Source organism: Trachurus trachurus, assembly GCF_905171665.1.
Source record: "Trachurus trachurus genome assembly, chromosome: 22".
Classification (NCBI taxonomy): domain Eukaryota; kingdom Metazoa; phylum Chordata; class Actinopteri; order Carangiformes; family Carangidae; genus Trachurus; species Trachurus trachurus.
The window spans coordinates 4,418,064-4,436,613 of record NC_139907.1 but is presented as its reverse complement, the minus strand read 5'-3'; the positions used below and the strand labels follow the sequence as shown (position 1 = coordinate 4,436,613).

General features: G+C 41.5%; 1 protein-coding gene across 17 annotated transcripts in view; it reads left to right on the top strand.

Annotated features, from left to right (window-relative positions):
* Positions 1-456: 456 nt before the first annotated feature.
* The window catches only part of mark3a (MAP/microtubule affinity-regulating kinase 3a), an 81,511-nt gene continuing 63,417 nt past the window's right edge, over positions 457-18,550 (top strand). For 16 of the 17 annotated variants that reach the window (XR_014596371.1, XM_083998783.1, XM_083998784.1 and 13 more), the window contains exons 1-3: positions 457-1,120; positions 10,744-10,926; positions 14,616-14,669. Coding sequence is in view for 16 of the 17 variants with exons in the window: in XM_083998783.1 (XP_083854909.1) it covers positions 1,070-1,120; positions 10,744-10,926; positions 14,616-14,669 (288 nt within the window). In the remaining variant the exon portion in view is untranslated. Of the gene's footprint in view, positions 1,121-4,498; positions 4,611-10,743; positions 10,927-14,615; positions 14,670-18,550 lie in introns of those variants that run through there. The other variant, XM_083998790.1, reaches the window with a different exon arrangement.

Genomic DNA, 18,550 nt, shown 5'->3' with positions numbered 1-18,550 from the left:
TGCATTTTTTTTGGTCAACCCTAACCCTTATCTGAGGTTTTACAACTAACTGTATTTATTATCGATGGGTTATTAAATGAGAAGATAAGAGATTATCTTTTAATTGGACCATTTGTCATTTTGTTTGATATTTCTTACACAGGTCAAAGCTTCTGAAAACATGAATTGATGCATTTTTTTGTCAACCCTAACCCTTATCTGAGTTTTTACAACTACCTTTGATGGGTTATTAAATGTCAAGATAAGAGATTATCTTTTAATTGGACCATTTGTCAATTTGTTTGATATTTTACATCATTCCAACCAATCGACTAATCGAGGCAATAAATAAATATAATAATATTTTTTTTGTTGTTCGACATTTTCTCATGAAAAATTCTGATGTCGGAGCCTGGGAGTGGTCCGTGAAGGCAACATAATCCAGCCCAGCCGCTGAGTAGCCATTTTGGTCCCACCTAAAACAGACAGACCAGCTTCACTTTGGGCCGCCGGAGATGGAAGAAACCGAGCCGACGGCGAGTATTTAGCCACCGAAACCGATTGAATCCTGCCGAGAAACAGCCACTGGTGACCCTCGACGCCATGGCTTGTTTCTAGACACAGTAATTTTTGTGAGAAAGAGGAGAAAAAAAGCCCGGGGCCGCGATTTCTTTTTTTTTTTTTTTTGGAAGTGACTAGTGGCGACCGACCGACCGACAGCGCCTTAACGTTTTTTAGTTCCAAGTTAGCTTCACTGACTCCAACCAAAAACGGGGAAACACGGACACTGGTTCCGTTTGGACACAGGCAATGAACGCGCCATGTAAATATTGAACACCAGGTTGTTTTTTTTTGTTTTTTTTATTATCATTATTATTATTATTTAGTCGGTTGTGAACAGTTCAGGTGCTCGGCTGCTTCTTCTCCTTCTTCTAACTACAACACGTCCGGTCTGGTTTTTGAAAATTGTCACGATCCATGCTGAGACTGAGCTGCAAAGCAAAGCAAAAGCAAAGCAATCATTTTTCGTTTTTCGGCTAAAGAAGACGGAAGGTATCGGTGGATCTGGGACATCGGACGGTTTAAAAAGATGTCAACAAAAACTCCTTTGCCTACGGTCAACGAGAAGGTGACGGAAAGTGTAAGTATTAGCCTAAATAAAGGGGTTGTTTATTATCGGGGAGGGTGGTTTTGTAATTGCAAAACACCGTCAAACTAGTTCAAGATTGAATTGTATATTTTAGTGAAATCGTGGCTGAGCTGTTGCATTTTTAAGCTAATTTATTTCGCACGGGGGTTTTACACTTTGTTGGTAAATCGTAAACAAGCATATCCTCTACTACGTCAATCACGCCCTGTTATTTTCCCCCTAAGCGTTTATATTTTTGATTTGTTCGCACATAAACCGTATTTTTTTCTGTTGCTTATATGTCTTTTTGTTTTTTTTTGTTTCTTTTAACGCGACTGCAGGTTAATTGCGAGGTAGTCAGGAGGATATTTAGGCCCAACAACCACGAACAAAACTACAGTACTTTGCCTGCTGGTTCTGGCAGGCAACAGTAGTTTCTGTTCTGGCTTCCTATTGGCTCTCGCAGCTGTCAGTCAAAGCTTTCGACCGCTCAGCTTCCAAATATGGGCGCAAAGTCCCGCCCCCTCGTGACCAATAGAATCTTCCCTCTGAAAGAGTGTTTCATTGTAAAAAATCAGGGCTTCCGGTCAGGATTTTCAAAATTGAACTCGGATTAACGCACAGAGAGAAACATTTAATCAGCATTAATCCAAAATTAACAAGATTTTTTTGTCTAAAAATTAAGAGAAATTCAACATTTGAACCTGTGTGATTATTATTATTAACACACAAAATTCAAGTGTAACCAGGCACCAATGAATGACTGCGCCCCTTGCTTCGTTCCACACTTCTGACTCACTGTCCACATGTCATAGTTTTTTTTTTTTTGAAGGAGATTCAAATGAACAATGAATCTAAAGAAAATGATAGTTTGGTCAGGAAACTGGCAATCGCAGTACATAATGATGTCTTTTTAAAAATGTAGCCTATTACTTTGTCTAACACACAACCGCACAAAATAATAACCATGTTATATGAAAAAAAGGGGGGGGAGCTGCCCTGATTTATACAGTCTAAATGATCATCTGTTCAGCCGTTGATGGTTTGAAAATGAATATACAGCAGAATTTGATCAATCATTTGCTTCAGTTTTATATTTTAAGAAAAGAAATGTCCATAATTGATGGATTCCAGTTGCTCAAATCTGTTTTCTATGATGGATCTTTTCTACTGTTTCTCTGACTTCCTACAGGCTAATAATGGAGACTATATTGGCAGATAAAGTAGATAAATGAATGATTAAATGCATAAATAAATTATGCATGGAACACAGCCAAGGAAATCCCAGCAAATGTTTAGACCTCGGCTTAATATCTGGCTACTGTAACGGGCTCATTTAGGCCTCTGCCATGTTTTCCCATGCACTTCTGCCTGTCGAAAACCATTGGGGATTTTTTTGTTTCTAGATACTCGGTTTCTGCTGCATCTTTGCCAATAATCCCCCCTTTTTTTTTTTACTTCTCCAATGTCCAATCTGTGTCACTGGCACTGCAGCCACGTAACGTCATGTGATATCATCAAAATCTCATGACTCATCACAGTAGCTGCAGCAGCAGAGAATCAGCTGGAGATAAGACGATGTGCACTGTGCACAATCGCAGCGCTGAGCTTGATAAGATGAAACTTTACTGGTCCCTGTGGTGCAACTGGGTCATTCCAGTGGCTGCTAACGTAAAGACCCAGTAGCCAGTAAAAGAGACGACTGTAAAGTTCAGGTCACGATATAATTAAAACCGAAAAAAAAAGACAACCAGTGCTGCAAATACACTGCAATTGATCCATTGGTTGATAGAAATGCCACTTGTTTTTTATAATTGAGGAAAAACATCAAACATTTCATGGTTCTGGTGAAATTTTGCTTCTTATTTCTTGAGTTTTGGGCTGTGTCGAGCAACGGACAAACATACATTTACGTACTGTATGCTCTTGGATATTATGAGGTGTTTTTCCACCGTTCTTAATACTCTCATTTTTCACATTTCTCACATTTCAAGATTGCTTCAGCAGTTTCTTCACTTAATTTAGCGTTGTTTTAACAATTTATTCAGCTCATTCAGCTTCCAGCTTTCAGCATTCACCCGTATTTCCTTCAGGAAATGCATTCTCTAGTTTTCAGTTAAAGGTGTACAGAAATGGCCGTTCGTCCTGTTTGTCGCGCCGAGTTGTCACGAGCTGCAACACGAGTTTACCCGAGTGAGGAAAACGAAGTTGATTGGTCGTTATCGAGCGGGCGGGATATTCAAAGCTTGGGGCGAGCCCGAGCTCCGTGTGTGTGTGTTGTCTCAGACGTTTGAATGACGGATTACGGATCCAATATCAGTGGCTGGTGAATCGTGTACAGGCTGACGTATAATCCGTGCGCCTGCATTATCCAATGCGAAAAAAAAAATACACACTTTCATCCCGGATTTACTCAAAAATAGAATTTTGCACAAAGTTTGGCCTACATCGTCTGAAAGATGAGTTATCACATTAATTTTATGACCCAAAGTGGGCTCAAATTCAATTTTCTTTTCTGTACACCTTTTAATATAAGTCTTAAATAGTTCTATCTTCCGACAGCAATCACTTCTATAGAGTGTTTGGTCTGAAACACGGGTCTGTCAGTCACTCTGCTCTGCTGTAAGCCGAGGAGAAAACTTTCCTCGTATCCTACAACCTTTATCCAATGAGGAGAGAGAACGGCATAAAGGGGCGGTCCTCTCTGTGTGTGCAGCCAAGGGATGCGTGTGAATGTGGTGGCGTAGGGACGAGGGCGGGGACTGCTAACTCCATCGGCTGACAGGAAGTTAGCCAAAACCACCGGATCGCTTACTTCTGCTTTAATGTGCACTTTTAATCGACTTGTTTGTCGTGTTATGTCATAAAATACAGTGAAATATTATCATTTCTAAGAACACAATTACACAAAAGTCCCGTGCGATGTCGTCAAATGTCGTATTTTGTCCAACCAAACTTTGCAAAACTGCGATATTCACTATTATTGCATCAAGAGAAGCTGCTGATTCTGAACAAAAAAAAAATCATGATTCATTATTAATCATCAAAAGAGCTGTGGATGTGAATTTCATCATTTTAATTAATCAAGAGTGGCGATAAAAAAAAAGCATTTCTAATTAGAATAAAAATATAAATAATGACTCTGTTGGCAGATCGTCCCATTTATACACCCTCCTCCAACAGCTGACCCGAGGCTTTTACTTTGAAAGGCTGCATGCAGCCTGGTTGTCCGGTGTTGGCGTGTTTCCCTGCAGCGGGGTTGACTCGGATCAGATCAGTGCATTCCCCTATCTGCTCCTGCCCCTGCTGCCTGTCTGCTCTCCCTCTCTGTGTCCCTGTGGTCGATCTCTGGTTCTCTCTGCTGAGAGTTTGGGGGGAAAAAGCGCCGGTGTTGTGGTGGGAGTCTCTCTATGGGCATCGTCACCACAGAGTCGGGGCAAGAGTGTGTAGTTCCTGTTGAAACATGACGGGCTCTCAGTCGGCCAGGAGACACCGCAGCTTTGTGAGTAACCACTGAAAAGGAAAAGGGAGCTTTGCTTTGCTTTTTTTTCTCTTTTTCTTTTTCCTTGTTCTTACAGGAAGTTGTCAGGCTGCAAAATGGAAACGTCTGGTCTTTTCTTTTTTAGAAAATACATTAGTTTTCTTTGTGAAAAAGAAGCTGCATCCTAATGTTCCCACAGGCGTTTTCTTGTTTCTTTTTCTTTTCTTTTCTTTTGCAGTGTGTCGTTGGTATTCAACAGTGACCTTATCCTAGTTGTTGGTATTTTTATCTCCACTGTAGAAGTCCTAAAATATTCCTTTTAGTCACTAAAAGTGTCGGTGCAGCTCGGTGCTGGGAGTTTAAAGTGACCTTATTGTGGTTTATGCTCGTCTTTGTAAAGTTTTCTCACGTGTTTTAATGACTGCAGTGTTGATTTAAGTTTATTATGATGACCTTGTCCCACCGTTCCTACCCGATCTGTGAGTTTTAAACCGAGGCCTGAACTCAGCCGTCAAGTTTTTTAGTTTAAAGTTGGATAGAAAACTTTACTTTTTGTTGTTTTTTAGAGGTGGTTTTTCTTGATTATCACGTGGCGGCAGGTTTTGCATTGGGCGTCTACGCTCCTGTTCACTGTCCCTGTCATTGTCTGTCAGTCTCGCAGGGTGAATGGGGTCAGTTAGGTTTAGGGGGGGATGGAGGGGATGTGGGGGGTTGGGGTGGGGGAGTGGAGCCGGGCGGGGCAGAGGGCACCATCCACTGTTAATGAGACATCGGTCGATCTGTCAGACTGTTTTTGTAGTTGTGAGTGTGTGTGTGGAGTTGTTTTTCAACACAGCACCAAAAAGAAAAAAAAATCAATCAATCCCTCCATTGGTGGAGCAGAATAAAAAACAAAATGACGATCGCGACTTCTCTCTGTTGAAAACAGTTTATCTTTTTTATTTAACCGATAAAGATGAAACTCAGACGACGACAAAAACTTTTAAAAACAGAAGAATCTGCAGCTTTTCTTCAACAAAACTTTATTTCTAGGGAAAAAGTATCTCAAAGTGCTTCACACGATAAAATAATAAACAAAAAAGAAGGTCGACAGTATATCATCATCAGTATTAGGTTAATTAATAGATCAGTTGATAGAAATCCCACTTGTTATGTATAATTAATTGGTAATTGAAGGAAAAACATCAAACATTTCATGGTTTCTGGTGGAATTTTGCTTCTTGTTTCTTGAGTTTTGGACTGTGTCGAGCAACGGACAAGTATACATGTACGTACGTTGTGCTCTTGGATATTATGAGGTGTTTTTCCACCGTTCTTAATACTCAAATTTTTCACATTCCTCACATTTCAAGATTGCTTCAGCAGTTTCGTCACTTAATTCAGCATTGTTTTAACAATTTGTTCATCTCATTCAGCTTCCAGCTCTCAGCATTCACCCGTATTTCCTTCAGGAAATGCATTCTCTAGTTTTCAGCTCATCTGCACCTTTAATCCACTTTTTTGTCATGTAACATCATTTAAAAAAACTAAAAATCAATCAATTCCTCCATTGGGGAGCAGAATAAAGATCATCATTAACTGCGGAAAAAAACAGATTATCTTTTTTATTTACACGATAAAGATGAAACTTAGACTATGACAAAAAAAACACTGAATCTGCTTTTTTTTTTAAATCAAACTTTATTTCTAAAGCACTTTTTATACAAAAAAAGTAGCTCAAAGTGCTTCACAAGAAGGTGGACAGTATATCATCCGTTTTGGAATTTGAAACAGATAAAGTGTCACCACGTTGCATAAGAAGTGAGTGAGTTGTTCCAAGAAATGATGATATGTCACAATATTCTGACAGGGAGTTAATTAATTGTGAAACAATGAGCAGATCAATATTTAATCATGACGATGTAATGACGTAATGAATGAATCATGGAAAAATTACACAATACGCAACATCCGAGAGCACGAAGTAAATGTAAATGTGATCTGTTGAACGAAGCCCAGAACTTAAGATAATTGATTTACTGTAATGAAACAAACAAATGGTAGCCGTTTCAACCAGCTGATCAATCAGTCCCTGCAGAAGTGATTGGTATTTTTGTTAATTAATACTCAACGACCACATGTTTGTTGTTTCTTCATGGAAGATGACTTGTATTATTATTAATTGATCATCAAAATTGGCGGCATTTCAACCAGCTGATCAATTAATTACCTTACTGATACTCACTGACCACATGTTGGCCCCTAGCAACAGATTATTATTGATCAGTCAGTGTTTCCTTGCTTGAACTGAAGCTGACGAACATCAACAGATGTTTAGTTCACTGTCACAATAGAAAGCAACAAAAAAACTTAAAACACCAGTGTGTAACTTATTTGGCTTTTTATTAGCAAAAAATCAAATCGGTCTTTCATAAATACATATTTCACTGAAGTGGAATCACAAATGAAAGCTTTCTGGTACCTTAGAATGAGTTGTTACAAGTCGTTACAAATACATAAGTGGGCGACGCACCGAACCGAGGCGGCCATGTTGCATTACGGCCATTTTTTTTTTACGTTCAGTGGCAGCGTGGCCGTAGGTAACCACGGAAACTGAGCGGAGCTGTGGGCTCGGCCTGTTAAAACTGTCACCACTGTGTAGTGTGAGGAAGGACGGAGGCACTGGTGTTGCATTCAGGTGCAGTCAGGCAGACGGCTGTCGGCAAACCAACCGGATGTCATTTTACTCCACCAGAGAAAGACGGTAAAACACAATACCACATCACCATGACAACATATTGTCACGCCTGTATTGTTTTGCCTCGTGCTGGCGGACCACTTGTTTACATAGACGCTTGTTTACCCTGTTACATGCAGCGTCTGTTGTCTGTCTGACGTCTGCCCGGTTTCACGTGAATTCCTACACACTGGGGCTTTAATGATTTCACATCTGGAATCGGAGATAGTTGGATTTTTTAAATTAATTGATTATCTCATCAGTTCCAGATTCATTTTCTGACCATGACTTGGGGAAACGGCAGCAGACACAGTGTTTAAAGGGATAGTTCACCCAAAATTGAAATTGCATTATCTACTCAAGCTGCGTTCACATCGGACCTTTTGTTTTTAGAACGAGCGACGAGTCTACATGTTAAGTCAATGCAAACGAGCGGTGGAGCGTTTAATCGCCCAGGCGAAAAAACGCTGGGGCTCGGAGCGACAGCGACGGAGCGTCGGAGCGTTTTTTCGCTCGAGTCGCTCCCGTCGCTCGAGATGAGAAATCCCAACTCTCCGGCCATCAGTCGCTCGTCGCTCAGCGCTGATTGGCTGCCGTAATGCCGGTGGTGCCGGTGTAAACAGAGACACATGGTAGTGGGCATGATGTCATCAAAGTGAAAATGCGAGTCTGTGGCTCTGTGCCAAATTGACGAGCGGCTGCAGCTGAGCGACGGAGCGTTTTTTTCGGAGTGATACGAGCGACAGCGACAACAATAAAAGCTCCGGTGTGAACGCACCTTCACCCTCATGTTGACTAAGGGCTGGGAGAAGTTTCAGAGTCCTCTGTGGCTTCTCTGAGTTACAGGGGGTCTCGGCGTAGCAGTGCATGTCCATATAACGGTTGCAAAAGGATACCAACTGTCTTCGTAACAAAAAGACACACCACCTGACAAACCGGGAAGAGGAGCTTCCGCTACAAAACAAGCTTGAAATATAGACTTATTTAATTTTTTTCGGGACAATTTCGCATGTTGGGGCTTCAATACAAGACGGACATTACATACGAGCAGCATGGAGGTATTTGGATGTTTTTTGGTGTGTCTTTTTGTTACGAAGACAGTTGGTATCCATTTGCAACCGTTATATGGACATGCACTGCTACGCCGAGACCCCCTGTAACTCAGAGAAGCCACGGAGGACTCTGAAACTTTTCAATTTTGGGTGAACTATCCCTTTAAACTCTGTTAGATGATTATTTTGAAGGTGTGTGTGTGTGGGGGGGGGTGATTGATTGATGTGGTGACGGCTTCTGAACCAGAACGGCTCTTATGAATTGACCTTTTGACCGCCAGTAACCTGTTTTTACACTTTTATTAGTCTCGGTTTGCTCCGCTCCGCTTCCTGTTTTCAGAAACGTCTGCGTGCCAACCACAGGATGTGACTGTGACAGGAGCTGCCACCGGCTCGGCTGCAGCAGCGCTCGCTCACTCGCTCGCTCTCACCTCTTCTTACTGTCGAGTTTTACACTTTGATATGAGCTTTACGTTTTTATGAATGCATGAAAACAAGATTTAAAACATAAGGGAAAGCAGAAGGGAAAATAAAGCAAAAAAATTAAGAGAAGAAGCATTTAAAGAACAAGAAAAACAGGATTTCTGCTCTTCACCCAGGTCACATGTTTGTAGTTTAGTCGTTAATTACTCGTGCTTAAATGTGACCTTCATTAATAAGTGGAAGCTCGAGACCAGACGAGTCTTTTTCATGTCGATAATGTTCCTCAACTGTTCGTCTTTGTTTCAGTATAATTTGGGATTCTGAGTTTGTTTTAGAGCTGAAACATAAAAATGATTTGCAGCAGTTTTGATAAAAGGTGAATCAGACAAAGAAAACAACAAAGTGGTTCTTGTATCCTAAATGTGTTTGTTTTTTATGGTTTTATATGAAAGTAAACTCAATATCTTTGGATTTAGGACTTTTATTTGGACAAAAAGCAATTTGTGATCGATATGTTTCACTATTTATTGAAACATCGCTTTCAAAATGACAGTAAACTTAATTGTAAGATTTAAAAGTGTAAAAAAACTGAAGGTAAATCTGAACTCTCCTCCTCTGTGTCTCTAACCCTCCTCTCCTCCATGTGCATTTGTTTTCAACGAAGCCGGTTGAAATGAATCCATGGAGCGGTGGATAAGGTTATTTATCATCTACCATGTTACCATGTGTATATCTGTGTAGTCTTATCTGTCATCAACAAGAGATTACGGGTTACGGGTTCTGGGGCGCGTTACGTTTGTGTGGCGGTGTCGCAGAGACGAGAGCTGGGACACGTTACTTTTAAGAAGTCATTAGTTACTAGTTAATTTCCCCAAAAGCAACTGAGTAAATAGCAGAATTACTACAGTATAAAGGTAACTTATTACCAAGAAAAGTAACTGTTGCGCTACTTTTTTATAAAATGCTCAAATATGTCAAATTACTTGGACTCGGCCCCCTAACCTCCCGTTTATAAACGGCGTTGATGGACTGAAAAAAATGTGTAGACTTTTGACGGGTGTTTTTATTATTTTGTGATGGGACTTTTTGAGTCAAGTAACGGTGCATTTTATTGTCAGTAACAGTAACAGCGTTATAACAGGGGAAACAGTAACTTTTTTGATTACTTGTTACTGAAAAAATTGGTGCCGTTAGGAATGCCTTTATTTTATACCGCCGTTATTCCCAACGCTGGTTGGAGGCTCTGATCTTACAAGGTTGGTTTTCAGCCAAGAGACGCTAGGTGGAAGGCAGAGAGCCTCCATTCTCCCTGGAACTAGTTACTAGTCATTGATTTAACCAGAACGAGGACTCTGGAGCTGGTTAATTAAAGGAGACGTATTCTGCCCCTTTTCCACAAACTAAAATAGTTCCCCGGTGTCTTAAAAACACCTCTGTGACCTGCTTCGGTCAAAATACCCCAAAGGATCAAACATTACAGCTCTTTTCATCCAGCTGGTTTCAGTGCCTGTCCTTTTAAATGCAAATTAACCACTGCTCACCTGGCCCCGCCCCCTTTACCAGTACTCACAGGTAGGTAGTTGGACAACTGAGGAAACGGCTCATAAAACCACATGGGTTTCAACCTTTTTTTGTCAATTCTCACATTTTGGAGACGAAAAGACAAAACAAGCACCCAAATATCTGTTTAAAGAGCCTTCAAAAAGGGATATTTCCATATTATGTCCCCTTTAAGGTGCAAATGTCGCATAGTTAAGGTGAAAATCCTGCATCGTTCCTCTTAAATGTGCAATCTGGTCTTCTTTGCGGTGGCGTTCACCATCTGTCTTCCTCTGGATACAGACCCATAAATATCCTGAGTGGATCCGTCACTGTGGGTCAACGTGAGTCACCGCTGATGCATGGAGACGTTTTCACAGATTCAAAGACTGTTTCTCTCTCTTTCTCTCTCTCCCTCTAACAGCACACGTCACACAGCAATGGGCGCCAGGAGGTCGGCACGCGCTCGGCCCGCACCGGCGTCCGGTCGCGCAGCTCGGAGGAGCCGCAGCAGCCGCACGTGGGAAACTACCGGCTGCTCAAAACCATCGGCAAGGGCAACTTCGCCAAGGTCAAACTGGCCCGACACATCCTCACCGGCAGAGAGGTGAGAGTCACACACACACACACACACTGTTTTATAAAGAGTTATTATTAGTTTCATAATCATTATATCACATATTGACGAAGTGGTTGCATAAGAAACAAACTAAAACGAACCTGGATTAGATGGAAGATGTATGTAAAATGGTTCTTATTGACTCATCAGTGGTCAAACTCAGGTTTATGTGACCTGTGCTACTTTCTGCAGAGGTGCACACTCAGCAGTCACTTTATTAGGTACGTCTGTGTAACTGCTCTGCTGTAAAATCAACTTTTATGAAGCCTATAATGTTAACTCTAAAGTTTCTTTTTATTTTTTTGCTGGTGCAGCAACAGAGAGGTCAAGTTAGTTCAGTTCAGTTTGGAGCTGGACTAGATTATGTTCAGTCGTGTTTCCAATATCCTGTAGATAAACAGGAAGGAGCGAAAAAATGAGAAACACCTTTTGGTTTTCTCACAGTTCGACTACAAACACATATTTTGCAAAGATTTCCAACAAAATCACCAAAAACTTGAGCAATATAAATGTTAAAGGGATAGTTCAACATTTTGGACAATTCAAATATATCAAATACACAGTCCAACCACTCCACAACTCTCTGGTGGACAAGTTGTGACCTGCACATTCACCACACTATGAGATAATAACAGAACGTTACCAGGCAGAGTTGTTTTAGAGGTAAATTCATGCAAAACCGCTGATGCGCGTTGCCTTCAGGGACAGTTTTTCATCAAGCAGTCTCTGTATTTCCCTCTAAAACAACTCTGTCTGGTAACGATCTGTTATTATCTCATAGCGTGGTGAATGTGCAGGTCACAACTTGTCCACCAGAGCGTTGTGGAGTTGTTGGATTGTGTATTTGATGAGTTTGATGAGGGAAACCAAGAAATCCCATGAGCCTCCGTAGCGTAGCTCTGAGCAGCTCACGTCTCTGCTCCACCGTCCTAAAAATAGCTTGCACTTACAATTAAAGGTAACGAACCTACTGCTATGACTATAGGGATTATGGCAATGGGCCAATTTGCCAAAATGTTGAACTATCTGTTTAAAGTCTATGAAACCCCCCTTTCTTTTCAAATAATGTCATAAAATTAAGTCAAAAAGAGATTAAAACCATTAAAATAACACAGAATAACCCCTGAAATATCGTCAATGGTATTTTCTGTCACTGTTTCCAGGACCGTGCTCTTAATTCTGAGTCTTTGTCCTCTGAGGTAAAAACCACCTAAACCGGTTACATAAGGAACAGTGAAACTCTTCTTTTACCGGTGTTTGCTTCACTTGAAACGACTAACGAGCTCATGGCTGTAATTTAAATTTCATTGGCGAGGAGGGGGAGGAGGGGGAGGAGGAGGAGGGGGAGGGGAGAGGGGGGTTGGGGGGTGATGGAGCCGGACCGATACTCTGTAATAATACAAAGCTCAATGCTTCTTTTGTGCCGACTGAAATGTGTCCGTCGCTCGTCACATCTCAAATAAAAAGAGAAACTGGATGTCTGGCCAGATTTATAATCTTGTTTTGCTTATTCTGTGACCAGACAGTTCCTGATTTAATTCAGCGCTTCGCCAATAATAGACCGTTTTATTGAGGCCCCGGTAGTTTTTATAGTAAAACAGTGATGCACTGATAGTTTTATGTTTTTTTTTATTTTTGGAGGGACGTAAATCTCACACAGTGAAATGTGTAGAAGTGGTGTTGTTGTAGTCGCCAGAGGCATCGACAACGACTACGATGGCGGCGGCCCAGGTTCACAGCTCCGTCTAAACCTTGTTGGCGGTAATGGATGTGTGTGTTTTCTGTCCAGGGTTGAGTTGAGCTGCTGCTGCTGCTGCCGAGCGTTTGATTTGTTCATAATTGATGAAGAGAAAGAGCAAAACCAACTCTGAACACAGCGTTCGACATTTAACCGAGCGGCGCTGCTCTTTCCCCTCCTGAATCCCTCATTAATTATTCTGTAGTTGCTCCTTTTTGGGGACATATTTCATGTTCAATGTTGAAAGTGTCTTTAAAAGCTCTAAACTGTGGTTTTCTGCCTCTTCTATCCTTCTTTTTTTTTTTTTACTTCTTATTTGTGTTCTCGGTATATGTCATAACAGAAGAGTTGATCACAAATAAATGAGTTAAATTATGAAATATTGTAAAGAATTTAACAAATACATTAGGAAATACGTAATTAACTTGTTAAGGAGTGGTTCCCTACAAACATCTGTGGCCAAAGTTATACGACCACTTGGCATATTTAAAGGGGAATTGCTGTTTTTTTAACAATCTGGATCTTATTTCTAGCATAAAATACGATCATTTCCTCCCCCAGATAACTTTGGTGTCATTACAAGTCGTTGTGATGAAATTAGCTCCAGCCGAGAGCCGCGTATATCCGTATAATGGAGTCTACAGGGCAGCGCAATGCAGCCTCTAAATAACACATTATCTGCAGAGAAACTCCTTCATTTCACCAATATTTAGTTCTGATAGGCTAGTGCTATTCCCCTCTGAGTCCGGGGTTAGCTGTTATCAACATCCGGGGTCTGTAGGTTGACCTACTGACCTCTGACCTGGATGATGTCATCTCTGAGCGCCGCGCGGCTCATTCTGATAATAATCATTCTGCTTCGGCATTCGGGTCCATTTTTATCTCAACTAGCCGGAGCTTTAGTGAGTCCAGGTTGAGGAGAGGAAGCCTGTGGAAGCTGAACTTCATCTAGCTGTCAGAAACACGCAGAAACGAACCGTAGCATTAGCGGTAGCAACAAGCTCAGAGATGACATCATCCAGGTCAGAGGTCAGTAGGTCAACCTACAGACCCCGGATGTTGATAACAGCTAACCCCGGACTCAGAGGGGAATAGCACTAGCCTATCAGAACTAAATATTGGTGAATGAACGTTTTTCGCGGCGGATAATGTGTTATTTAGAGGCTGCATTGCGCTGCCCCGTGTACTCGCATTATACGGATATACGCGGCTCTCGGCTGGAGCTAATTTCGCCGGAACGACTTGTAATGACACCAAAGTTATCTGGCTGAGGAAATGATCGTATTTTATACTAGAAATAAGGTCCAGATTGTAGAAATAACAGCAATTCCCCTTTAAGAGGTTTCAGTTGACATTAATCATCATTTTGCTCTATAAACCATAGAACTGAGACATCAGAAGGAGATTTAGGTCGTTTTACTTGCAAAAAAACAACAACCTGGGCCTGTTTCACTGTCAAGGTCACACGATCATGTTCCTTCACAGGAGAAGCAGCCAAATTATTTACAAATTCTGGACCTCGACCCCCATCCAGCAAATTTGGGGCAAGTTGTTGAATAAACTGGACAGATGTGTTGTACAGTAAAAGGAAAAAGCAGAAGACATGATGATGATTTAGTCACAATGCCAGAGAGATGTGCTGCTGTAAAACGGTGGATGGACCAAATATAAGTGGATAAAAACAGTAGAACTCACTTCATCTGCACATTTCATGAACATTAGGAAATGAAAACATGTTTTGGAGACAAAAAGACTCAAGTATTTTCAGATCTGTTAGCTATATATCTATATACAGTATATTCACCACCACACTGCTTTTTAATGTCAGTTTATTTCCTTCCTGATCTCTTGATGTGATTCACACTTCCTCTTCTCGTCCCATTTGACTCATTTTCGATGATAAATATATAAATATATTTCTCTCTCTCTCTCTCCACAGGTGGCAATTAAGATAATAGACAAGACGCAGCTGAACCCAAACAGCCTTCAGAAGGTAAATTCATCCTCCCAACTCCCACTCTCTCTCCCTCTCTGTCTCTCTTTTCTCTACGCTGTGGCAGAATCCATTTACTAATTCATGATGCACAACAGATTGAGTATTAATTGTGTAAAATGGGAAGCGGTGCATGCTGGGAAAGAGAATGTGTCCTCTGCATATACGTAGCTGAATTAAAAAAAGCTTTTATTATAATTATTATTATTATTTCAGACGGTGTGATGTGATGAGATGATTCACTGCCCCACTTAGGTGTTTATTTTCTACATTAGGACTTTGCAGTGTGAATCTGTCCCCTAGCTGCATCGCCACGGCAGCGTTTAATGGGAGTGGATGGATCTTATAGGCTGTTTACATCCCATAAAAACCACAATCAGATGGTTATTCAAACACACACCGAGGGGTTTGTTCACTACACAAGAAAGACGACTCAGTGAGTTTCCAGATCGCCTGAAGCTCAAAGGAACATTGACTTGGACCCACGACGTTTTCGTAGCATAAAGATTAAAGGGATAGTTCAACATTTTGGCAAATTGGCCCATTGCCATAATCCCTATAGTCATAGCAGTAGGTTCGTTACCTTTAATTGTCGGTGCAAGCTATTTTTAGAACGGCGGAGCAGAGCCGTGAGCTGCTCAGAGCTACGCTACGGAGGCTCATGGGATTTCTTGGTTTCCCTCATCAAACTCATCAAATACACAATCCAACAACTCCACAACGCTCTGGTGGACAAGTTGTGACCTGCACATTCACCACACTATGAGATAATAACACAACGTTACCAGACAGAGTTGTTTTAGAGGTGAATTGATGCAAAACCTCTGATGCGCGTTGCCTTCAGGGACAGTTTTTCATCAAACAGTCTCTTTATTTCCCTCTAAAACAACTCTGTCTGTAACGCTCTGCTCCACCGTTCTAAAAACAGCTTGCACCGGCAATTAAAGGTAACGAACCAATTTGCCAAAATGTTGAACTATCCCTTTAACGTTGGCTGTTGTTTATTCGGGCGATAAAAACATACATTTATTATAATAAGGCACTTGTATTGCTTTCTTTTTGTTGTGTGTCGTGCGTCAACTTGACTCTGCACGAGACTTCGTAAGACAAACATATGAACAAATGTTTGTCTTTATCGTCCGAATGAACCAGATTTACTCTCACTGCTACGAAAACATCGAGCCTCCGAGTCAATGATGTTCCTCTGTTGATAAAACAAACGGGAGCTTCAGACGACCTGTAAACACACTGACACTTTGTATTTCTGCGGTTTTGTGGGATGTAAACAGCCTAAACAGCCTAAGATCTATCCACTCTCATTAAACGCTGCTGTGGCGATGCGAGGACACAACTACTGCAGAACAGAAGATATTAAACAGAAAATCTGCATGTTCATTCTTTTAGACCTAAAATAGTAGAAACTAGAGGTTGAACTCAGGTTGAATTTGCCTGGAATTGTCCTTTAAAGGAGAGAAAATTAGGGCAAACATTAGAGTTTAAGAAAGTCTAGATTTGTTTCCCTGTGAAGGTTTTCGGTCGTTGTGCAACTGGGAGTGACGGTTTTGTTTTGTTGTGTTTTGTTTTTCCTCGTTAAATCAACCAAATCAGGAAGCAGCAGTTGTTTTTTTTGTTTTTTTGGTGCTTTTAAAATGCAAATGTTCAGAGGCTGGGAGTGTGAACGCTGCGTTCGCTGCCCAGCGAGCGGCGAGTTTCACTTTACAGTTTTCAAGTCAGCGAGTTGTGAGAGAAAGAGAGTGAGAGTGAGAGCTGCCCCGTAGCTTTGTCTCTCTCCCTTTTTCTTTTCATGTGTTCACTCATTAGCAGGAGGAGATGTGTGTGTGTTCCCGTGTGTGTGTGTGTGTGTGTGTGTGTGTGTGTTTGGTTGTTTTGATCTGTGCTGCTGCTGCTGCTGCTGCTGCTGCTGCTGTACATGTTGGCTCGGTCTCTCAGCCTGGAAGTCATTTCGGGGAAGTCGGAGCGATATCGACTCAGCTGCTGCGGCTCCTGAGGCTTTTTTATTTATTTACTTTTTTTTTTTTGGGCTCATCAGACAAGAAGGGAGGAGGAGGAGGAAGGAGGGAGTCTGGCTGGTGGTAGTCATGACGATGATGATGATGGTGATGCTGGTTGTCAATGTTCTGGCTCCCCCCCCTCTCCCTCCTCTCCCTCCCTCGTCCCTCTCGGCGGTCGGTCGGTCTGCGAGTGGTTTTCCATCAGTTTTTCCAAAGCTCCATTGATTCTGGCTTTTGTATCCGTGAGGCCGCGGCCCGGTGGCGTTTGGCTGTGACACTACACTGACAGAAAAACACTGAGTCATGACAGCACGGAGGCACAAAGCGTGAGGCTTTTGTCGCTGTCGTTGTCATTGGCGGCGGCGGCAGCGGCAGCAGCGGTGGCGGCGTTGGCCCTTGTTGTTTTTAGGTTCCTGGTTTGTCACAGTCAAGAAGGAAAAGAAGAAGTAGAAGAAGGTTTTTTATTTTTCCTGCTGCTCCGCCAGGAATATGAAGATTTCTCTTGATGTTTATTTTAGGAACTGGAGCACGCTTAGAGGGAACAGAAAAAGAAAAAAGAAACTACATTTATTACGTCTTTTGTACTTTTTTTTTTTTTTCGTGATTGACGCGTTAAATGTTCCTTGTTCCTGTCACGCTGTTCCTATTTATAGTCCAACTTTCTCTGCTTTTCTTTTTTTCTCCCCTCTCTCTTGTTTCTTGGGTCGTGAGTCGAGGATTCAGATTTGAAGGAAATCCTGACACGGATTAGATTTGTGAACTTTTTTTCCCCCTTCCCACCATTTTGATTATTTATTGCATATTTCAAATTGTCTACAAAACCAGTTTCACAAAAAAACATCCAGACTCACCTACATGTTTGTGTTTGTTTAAAGCAGAAGTGAGTGATCCGGTCGTTTTCGCTAATGCTGCGTTCCAGGCAGGCTTTTGAAATCGTAAATTACAGCTTCAAGTCACAACTTACGACTTTGTAGCGTTCCAGGCAACCCACTCGTGTTTTTCCGACCTGTTTTACCGGTGAAAGTCACTATAACGGCCACTCGTAACTTCCGACCGGTGAACTCGTACCAGATCGAACTGGTACCACTTCACGGTCGGAAAAATACGAGTTTCCTTGAACGCACCATAACAGTCCTCGTCGCTACGTCACCACATTCACGGCGTTCCTTGGCTGCACACACAGCCCTGCATGCCGTTCTCTCTCCTCATTGGATAAAAACTGTAGGATACGATAAATGTTTTCTCTTCGGCTCAGAGCAGAGCAGAGTGACTGACAGACCCGTGTTTCAGTCCAAACACTCTATGTAAGTGATTGCTGTCGGAAGATATAACTATTTAAGACTTATATTAACACAAATATATCACTCACTTCTGCTTTAAGTCCAGAAAGGAACACCTTGTCTTTACTGATTTGTGATTAACGCGGAAATACAAGTTGATACAAAACTTGACAGACTTGAAATTTGTGCAATGGCAATTATTTCTACACGGTCTCCAAACAACAGGATTGATTCTTCACGTTACATTCAAAACTAGCAAGACAAACATTTCTGCCAATTTCATTCACTCACGTTCAAGGAATAGTTTAAATGCAGAGAGTTACGTGAGGAAAATAAATACAGCTTGTGTCTGAATGGTGAACATGTAGGTAAAGCCATTAGCCAATCAGCTGAGCTTAACCTGGAAACATATAAACAGGTCGTCCAGCTCCGTCTCATGACGACACGATTCTTAGAAGTCACCGCTCCTGGATGAAAGAGATGTCAAGACCAACACTAATCGTCATTTAGGGCCATTAGTCGACTAATTGTTGCAGATAATGAGATATAAAGATGTAATAATAGGCCTTTTAAAATAGGATATTATTGT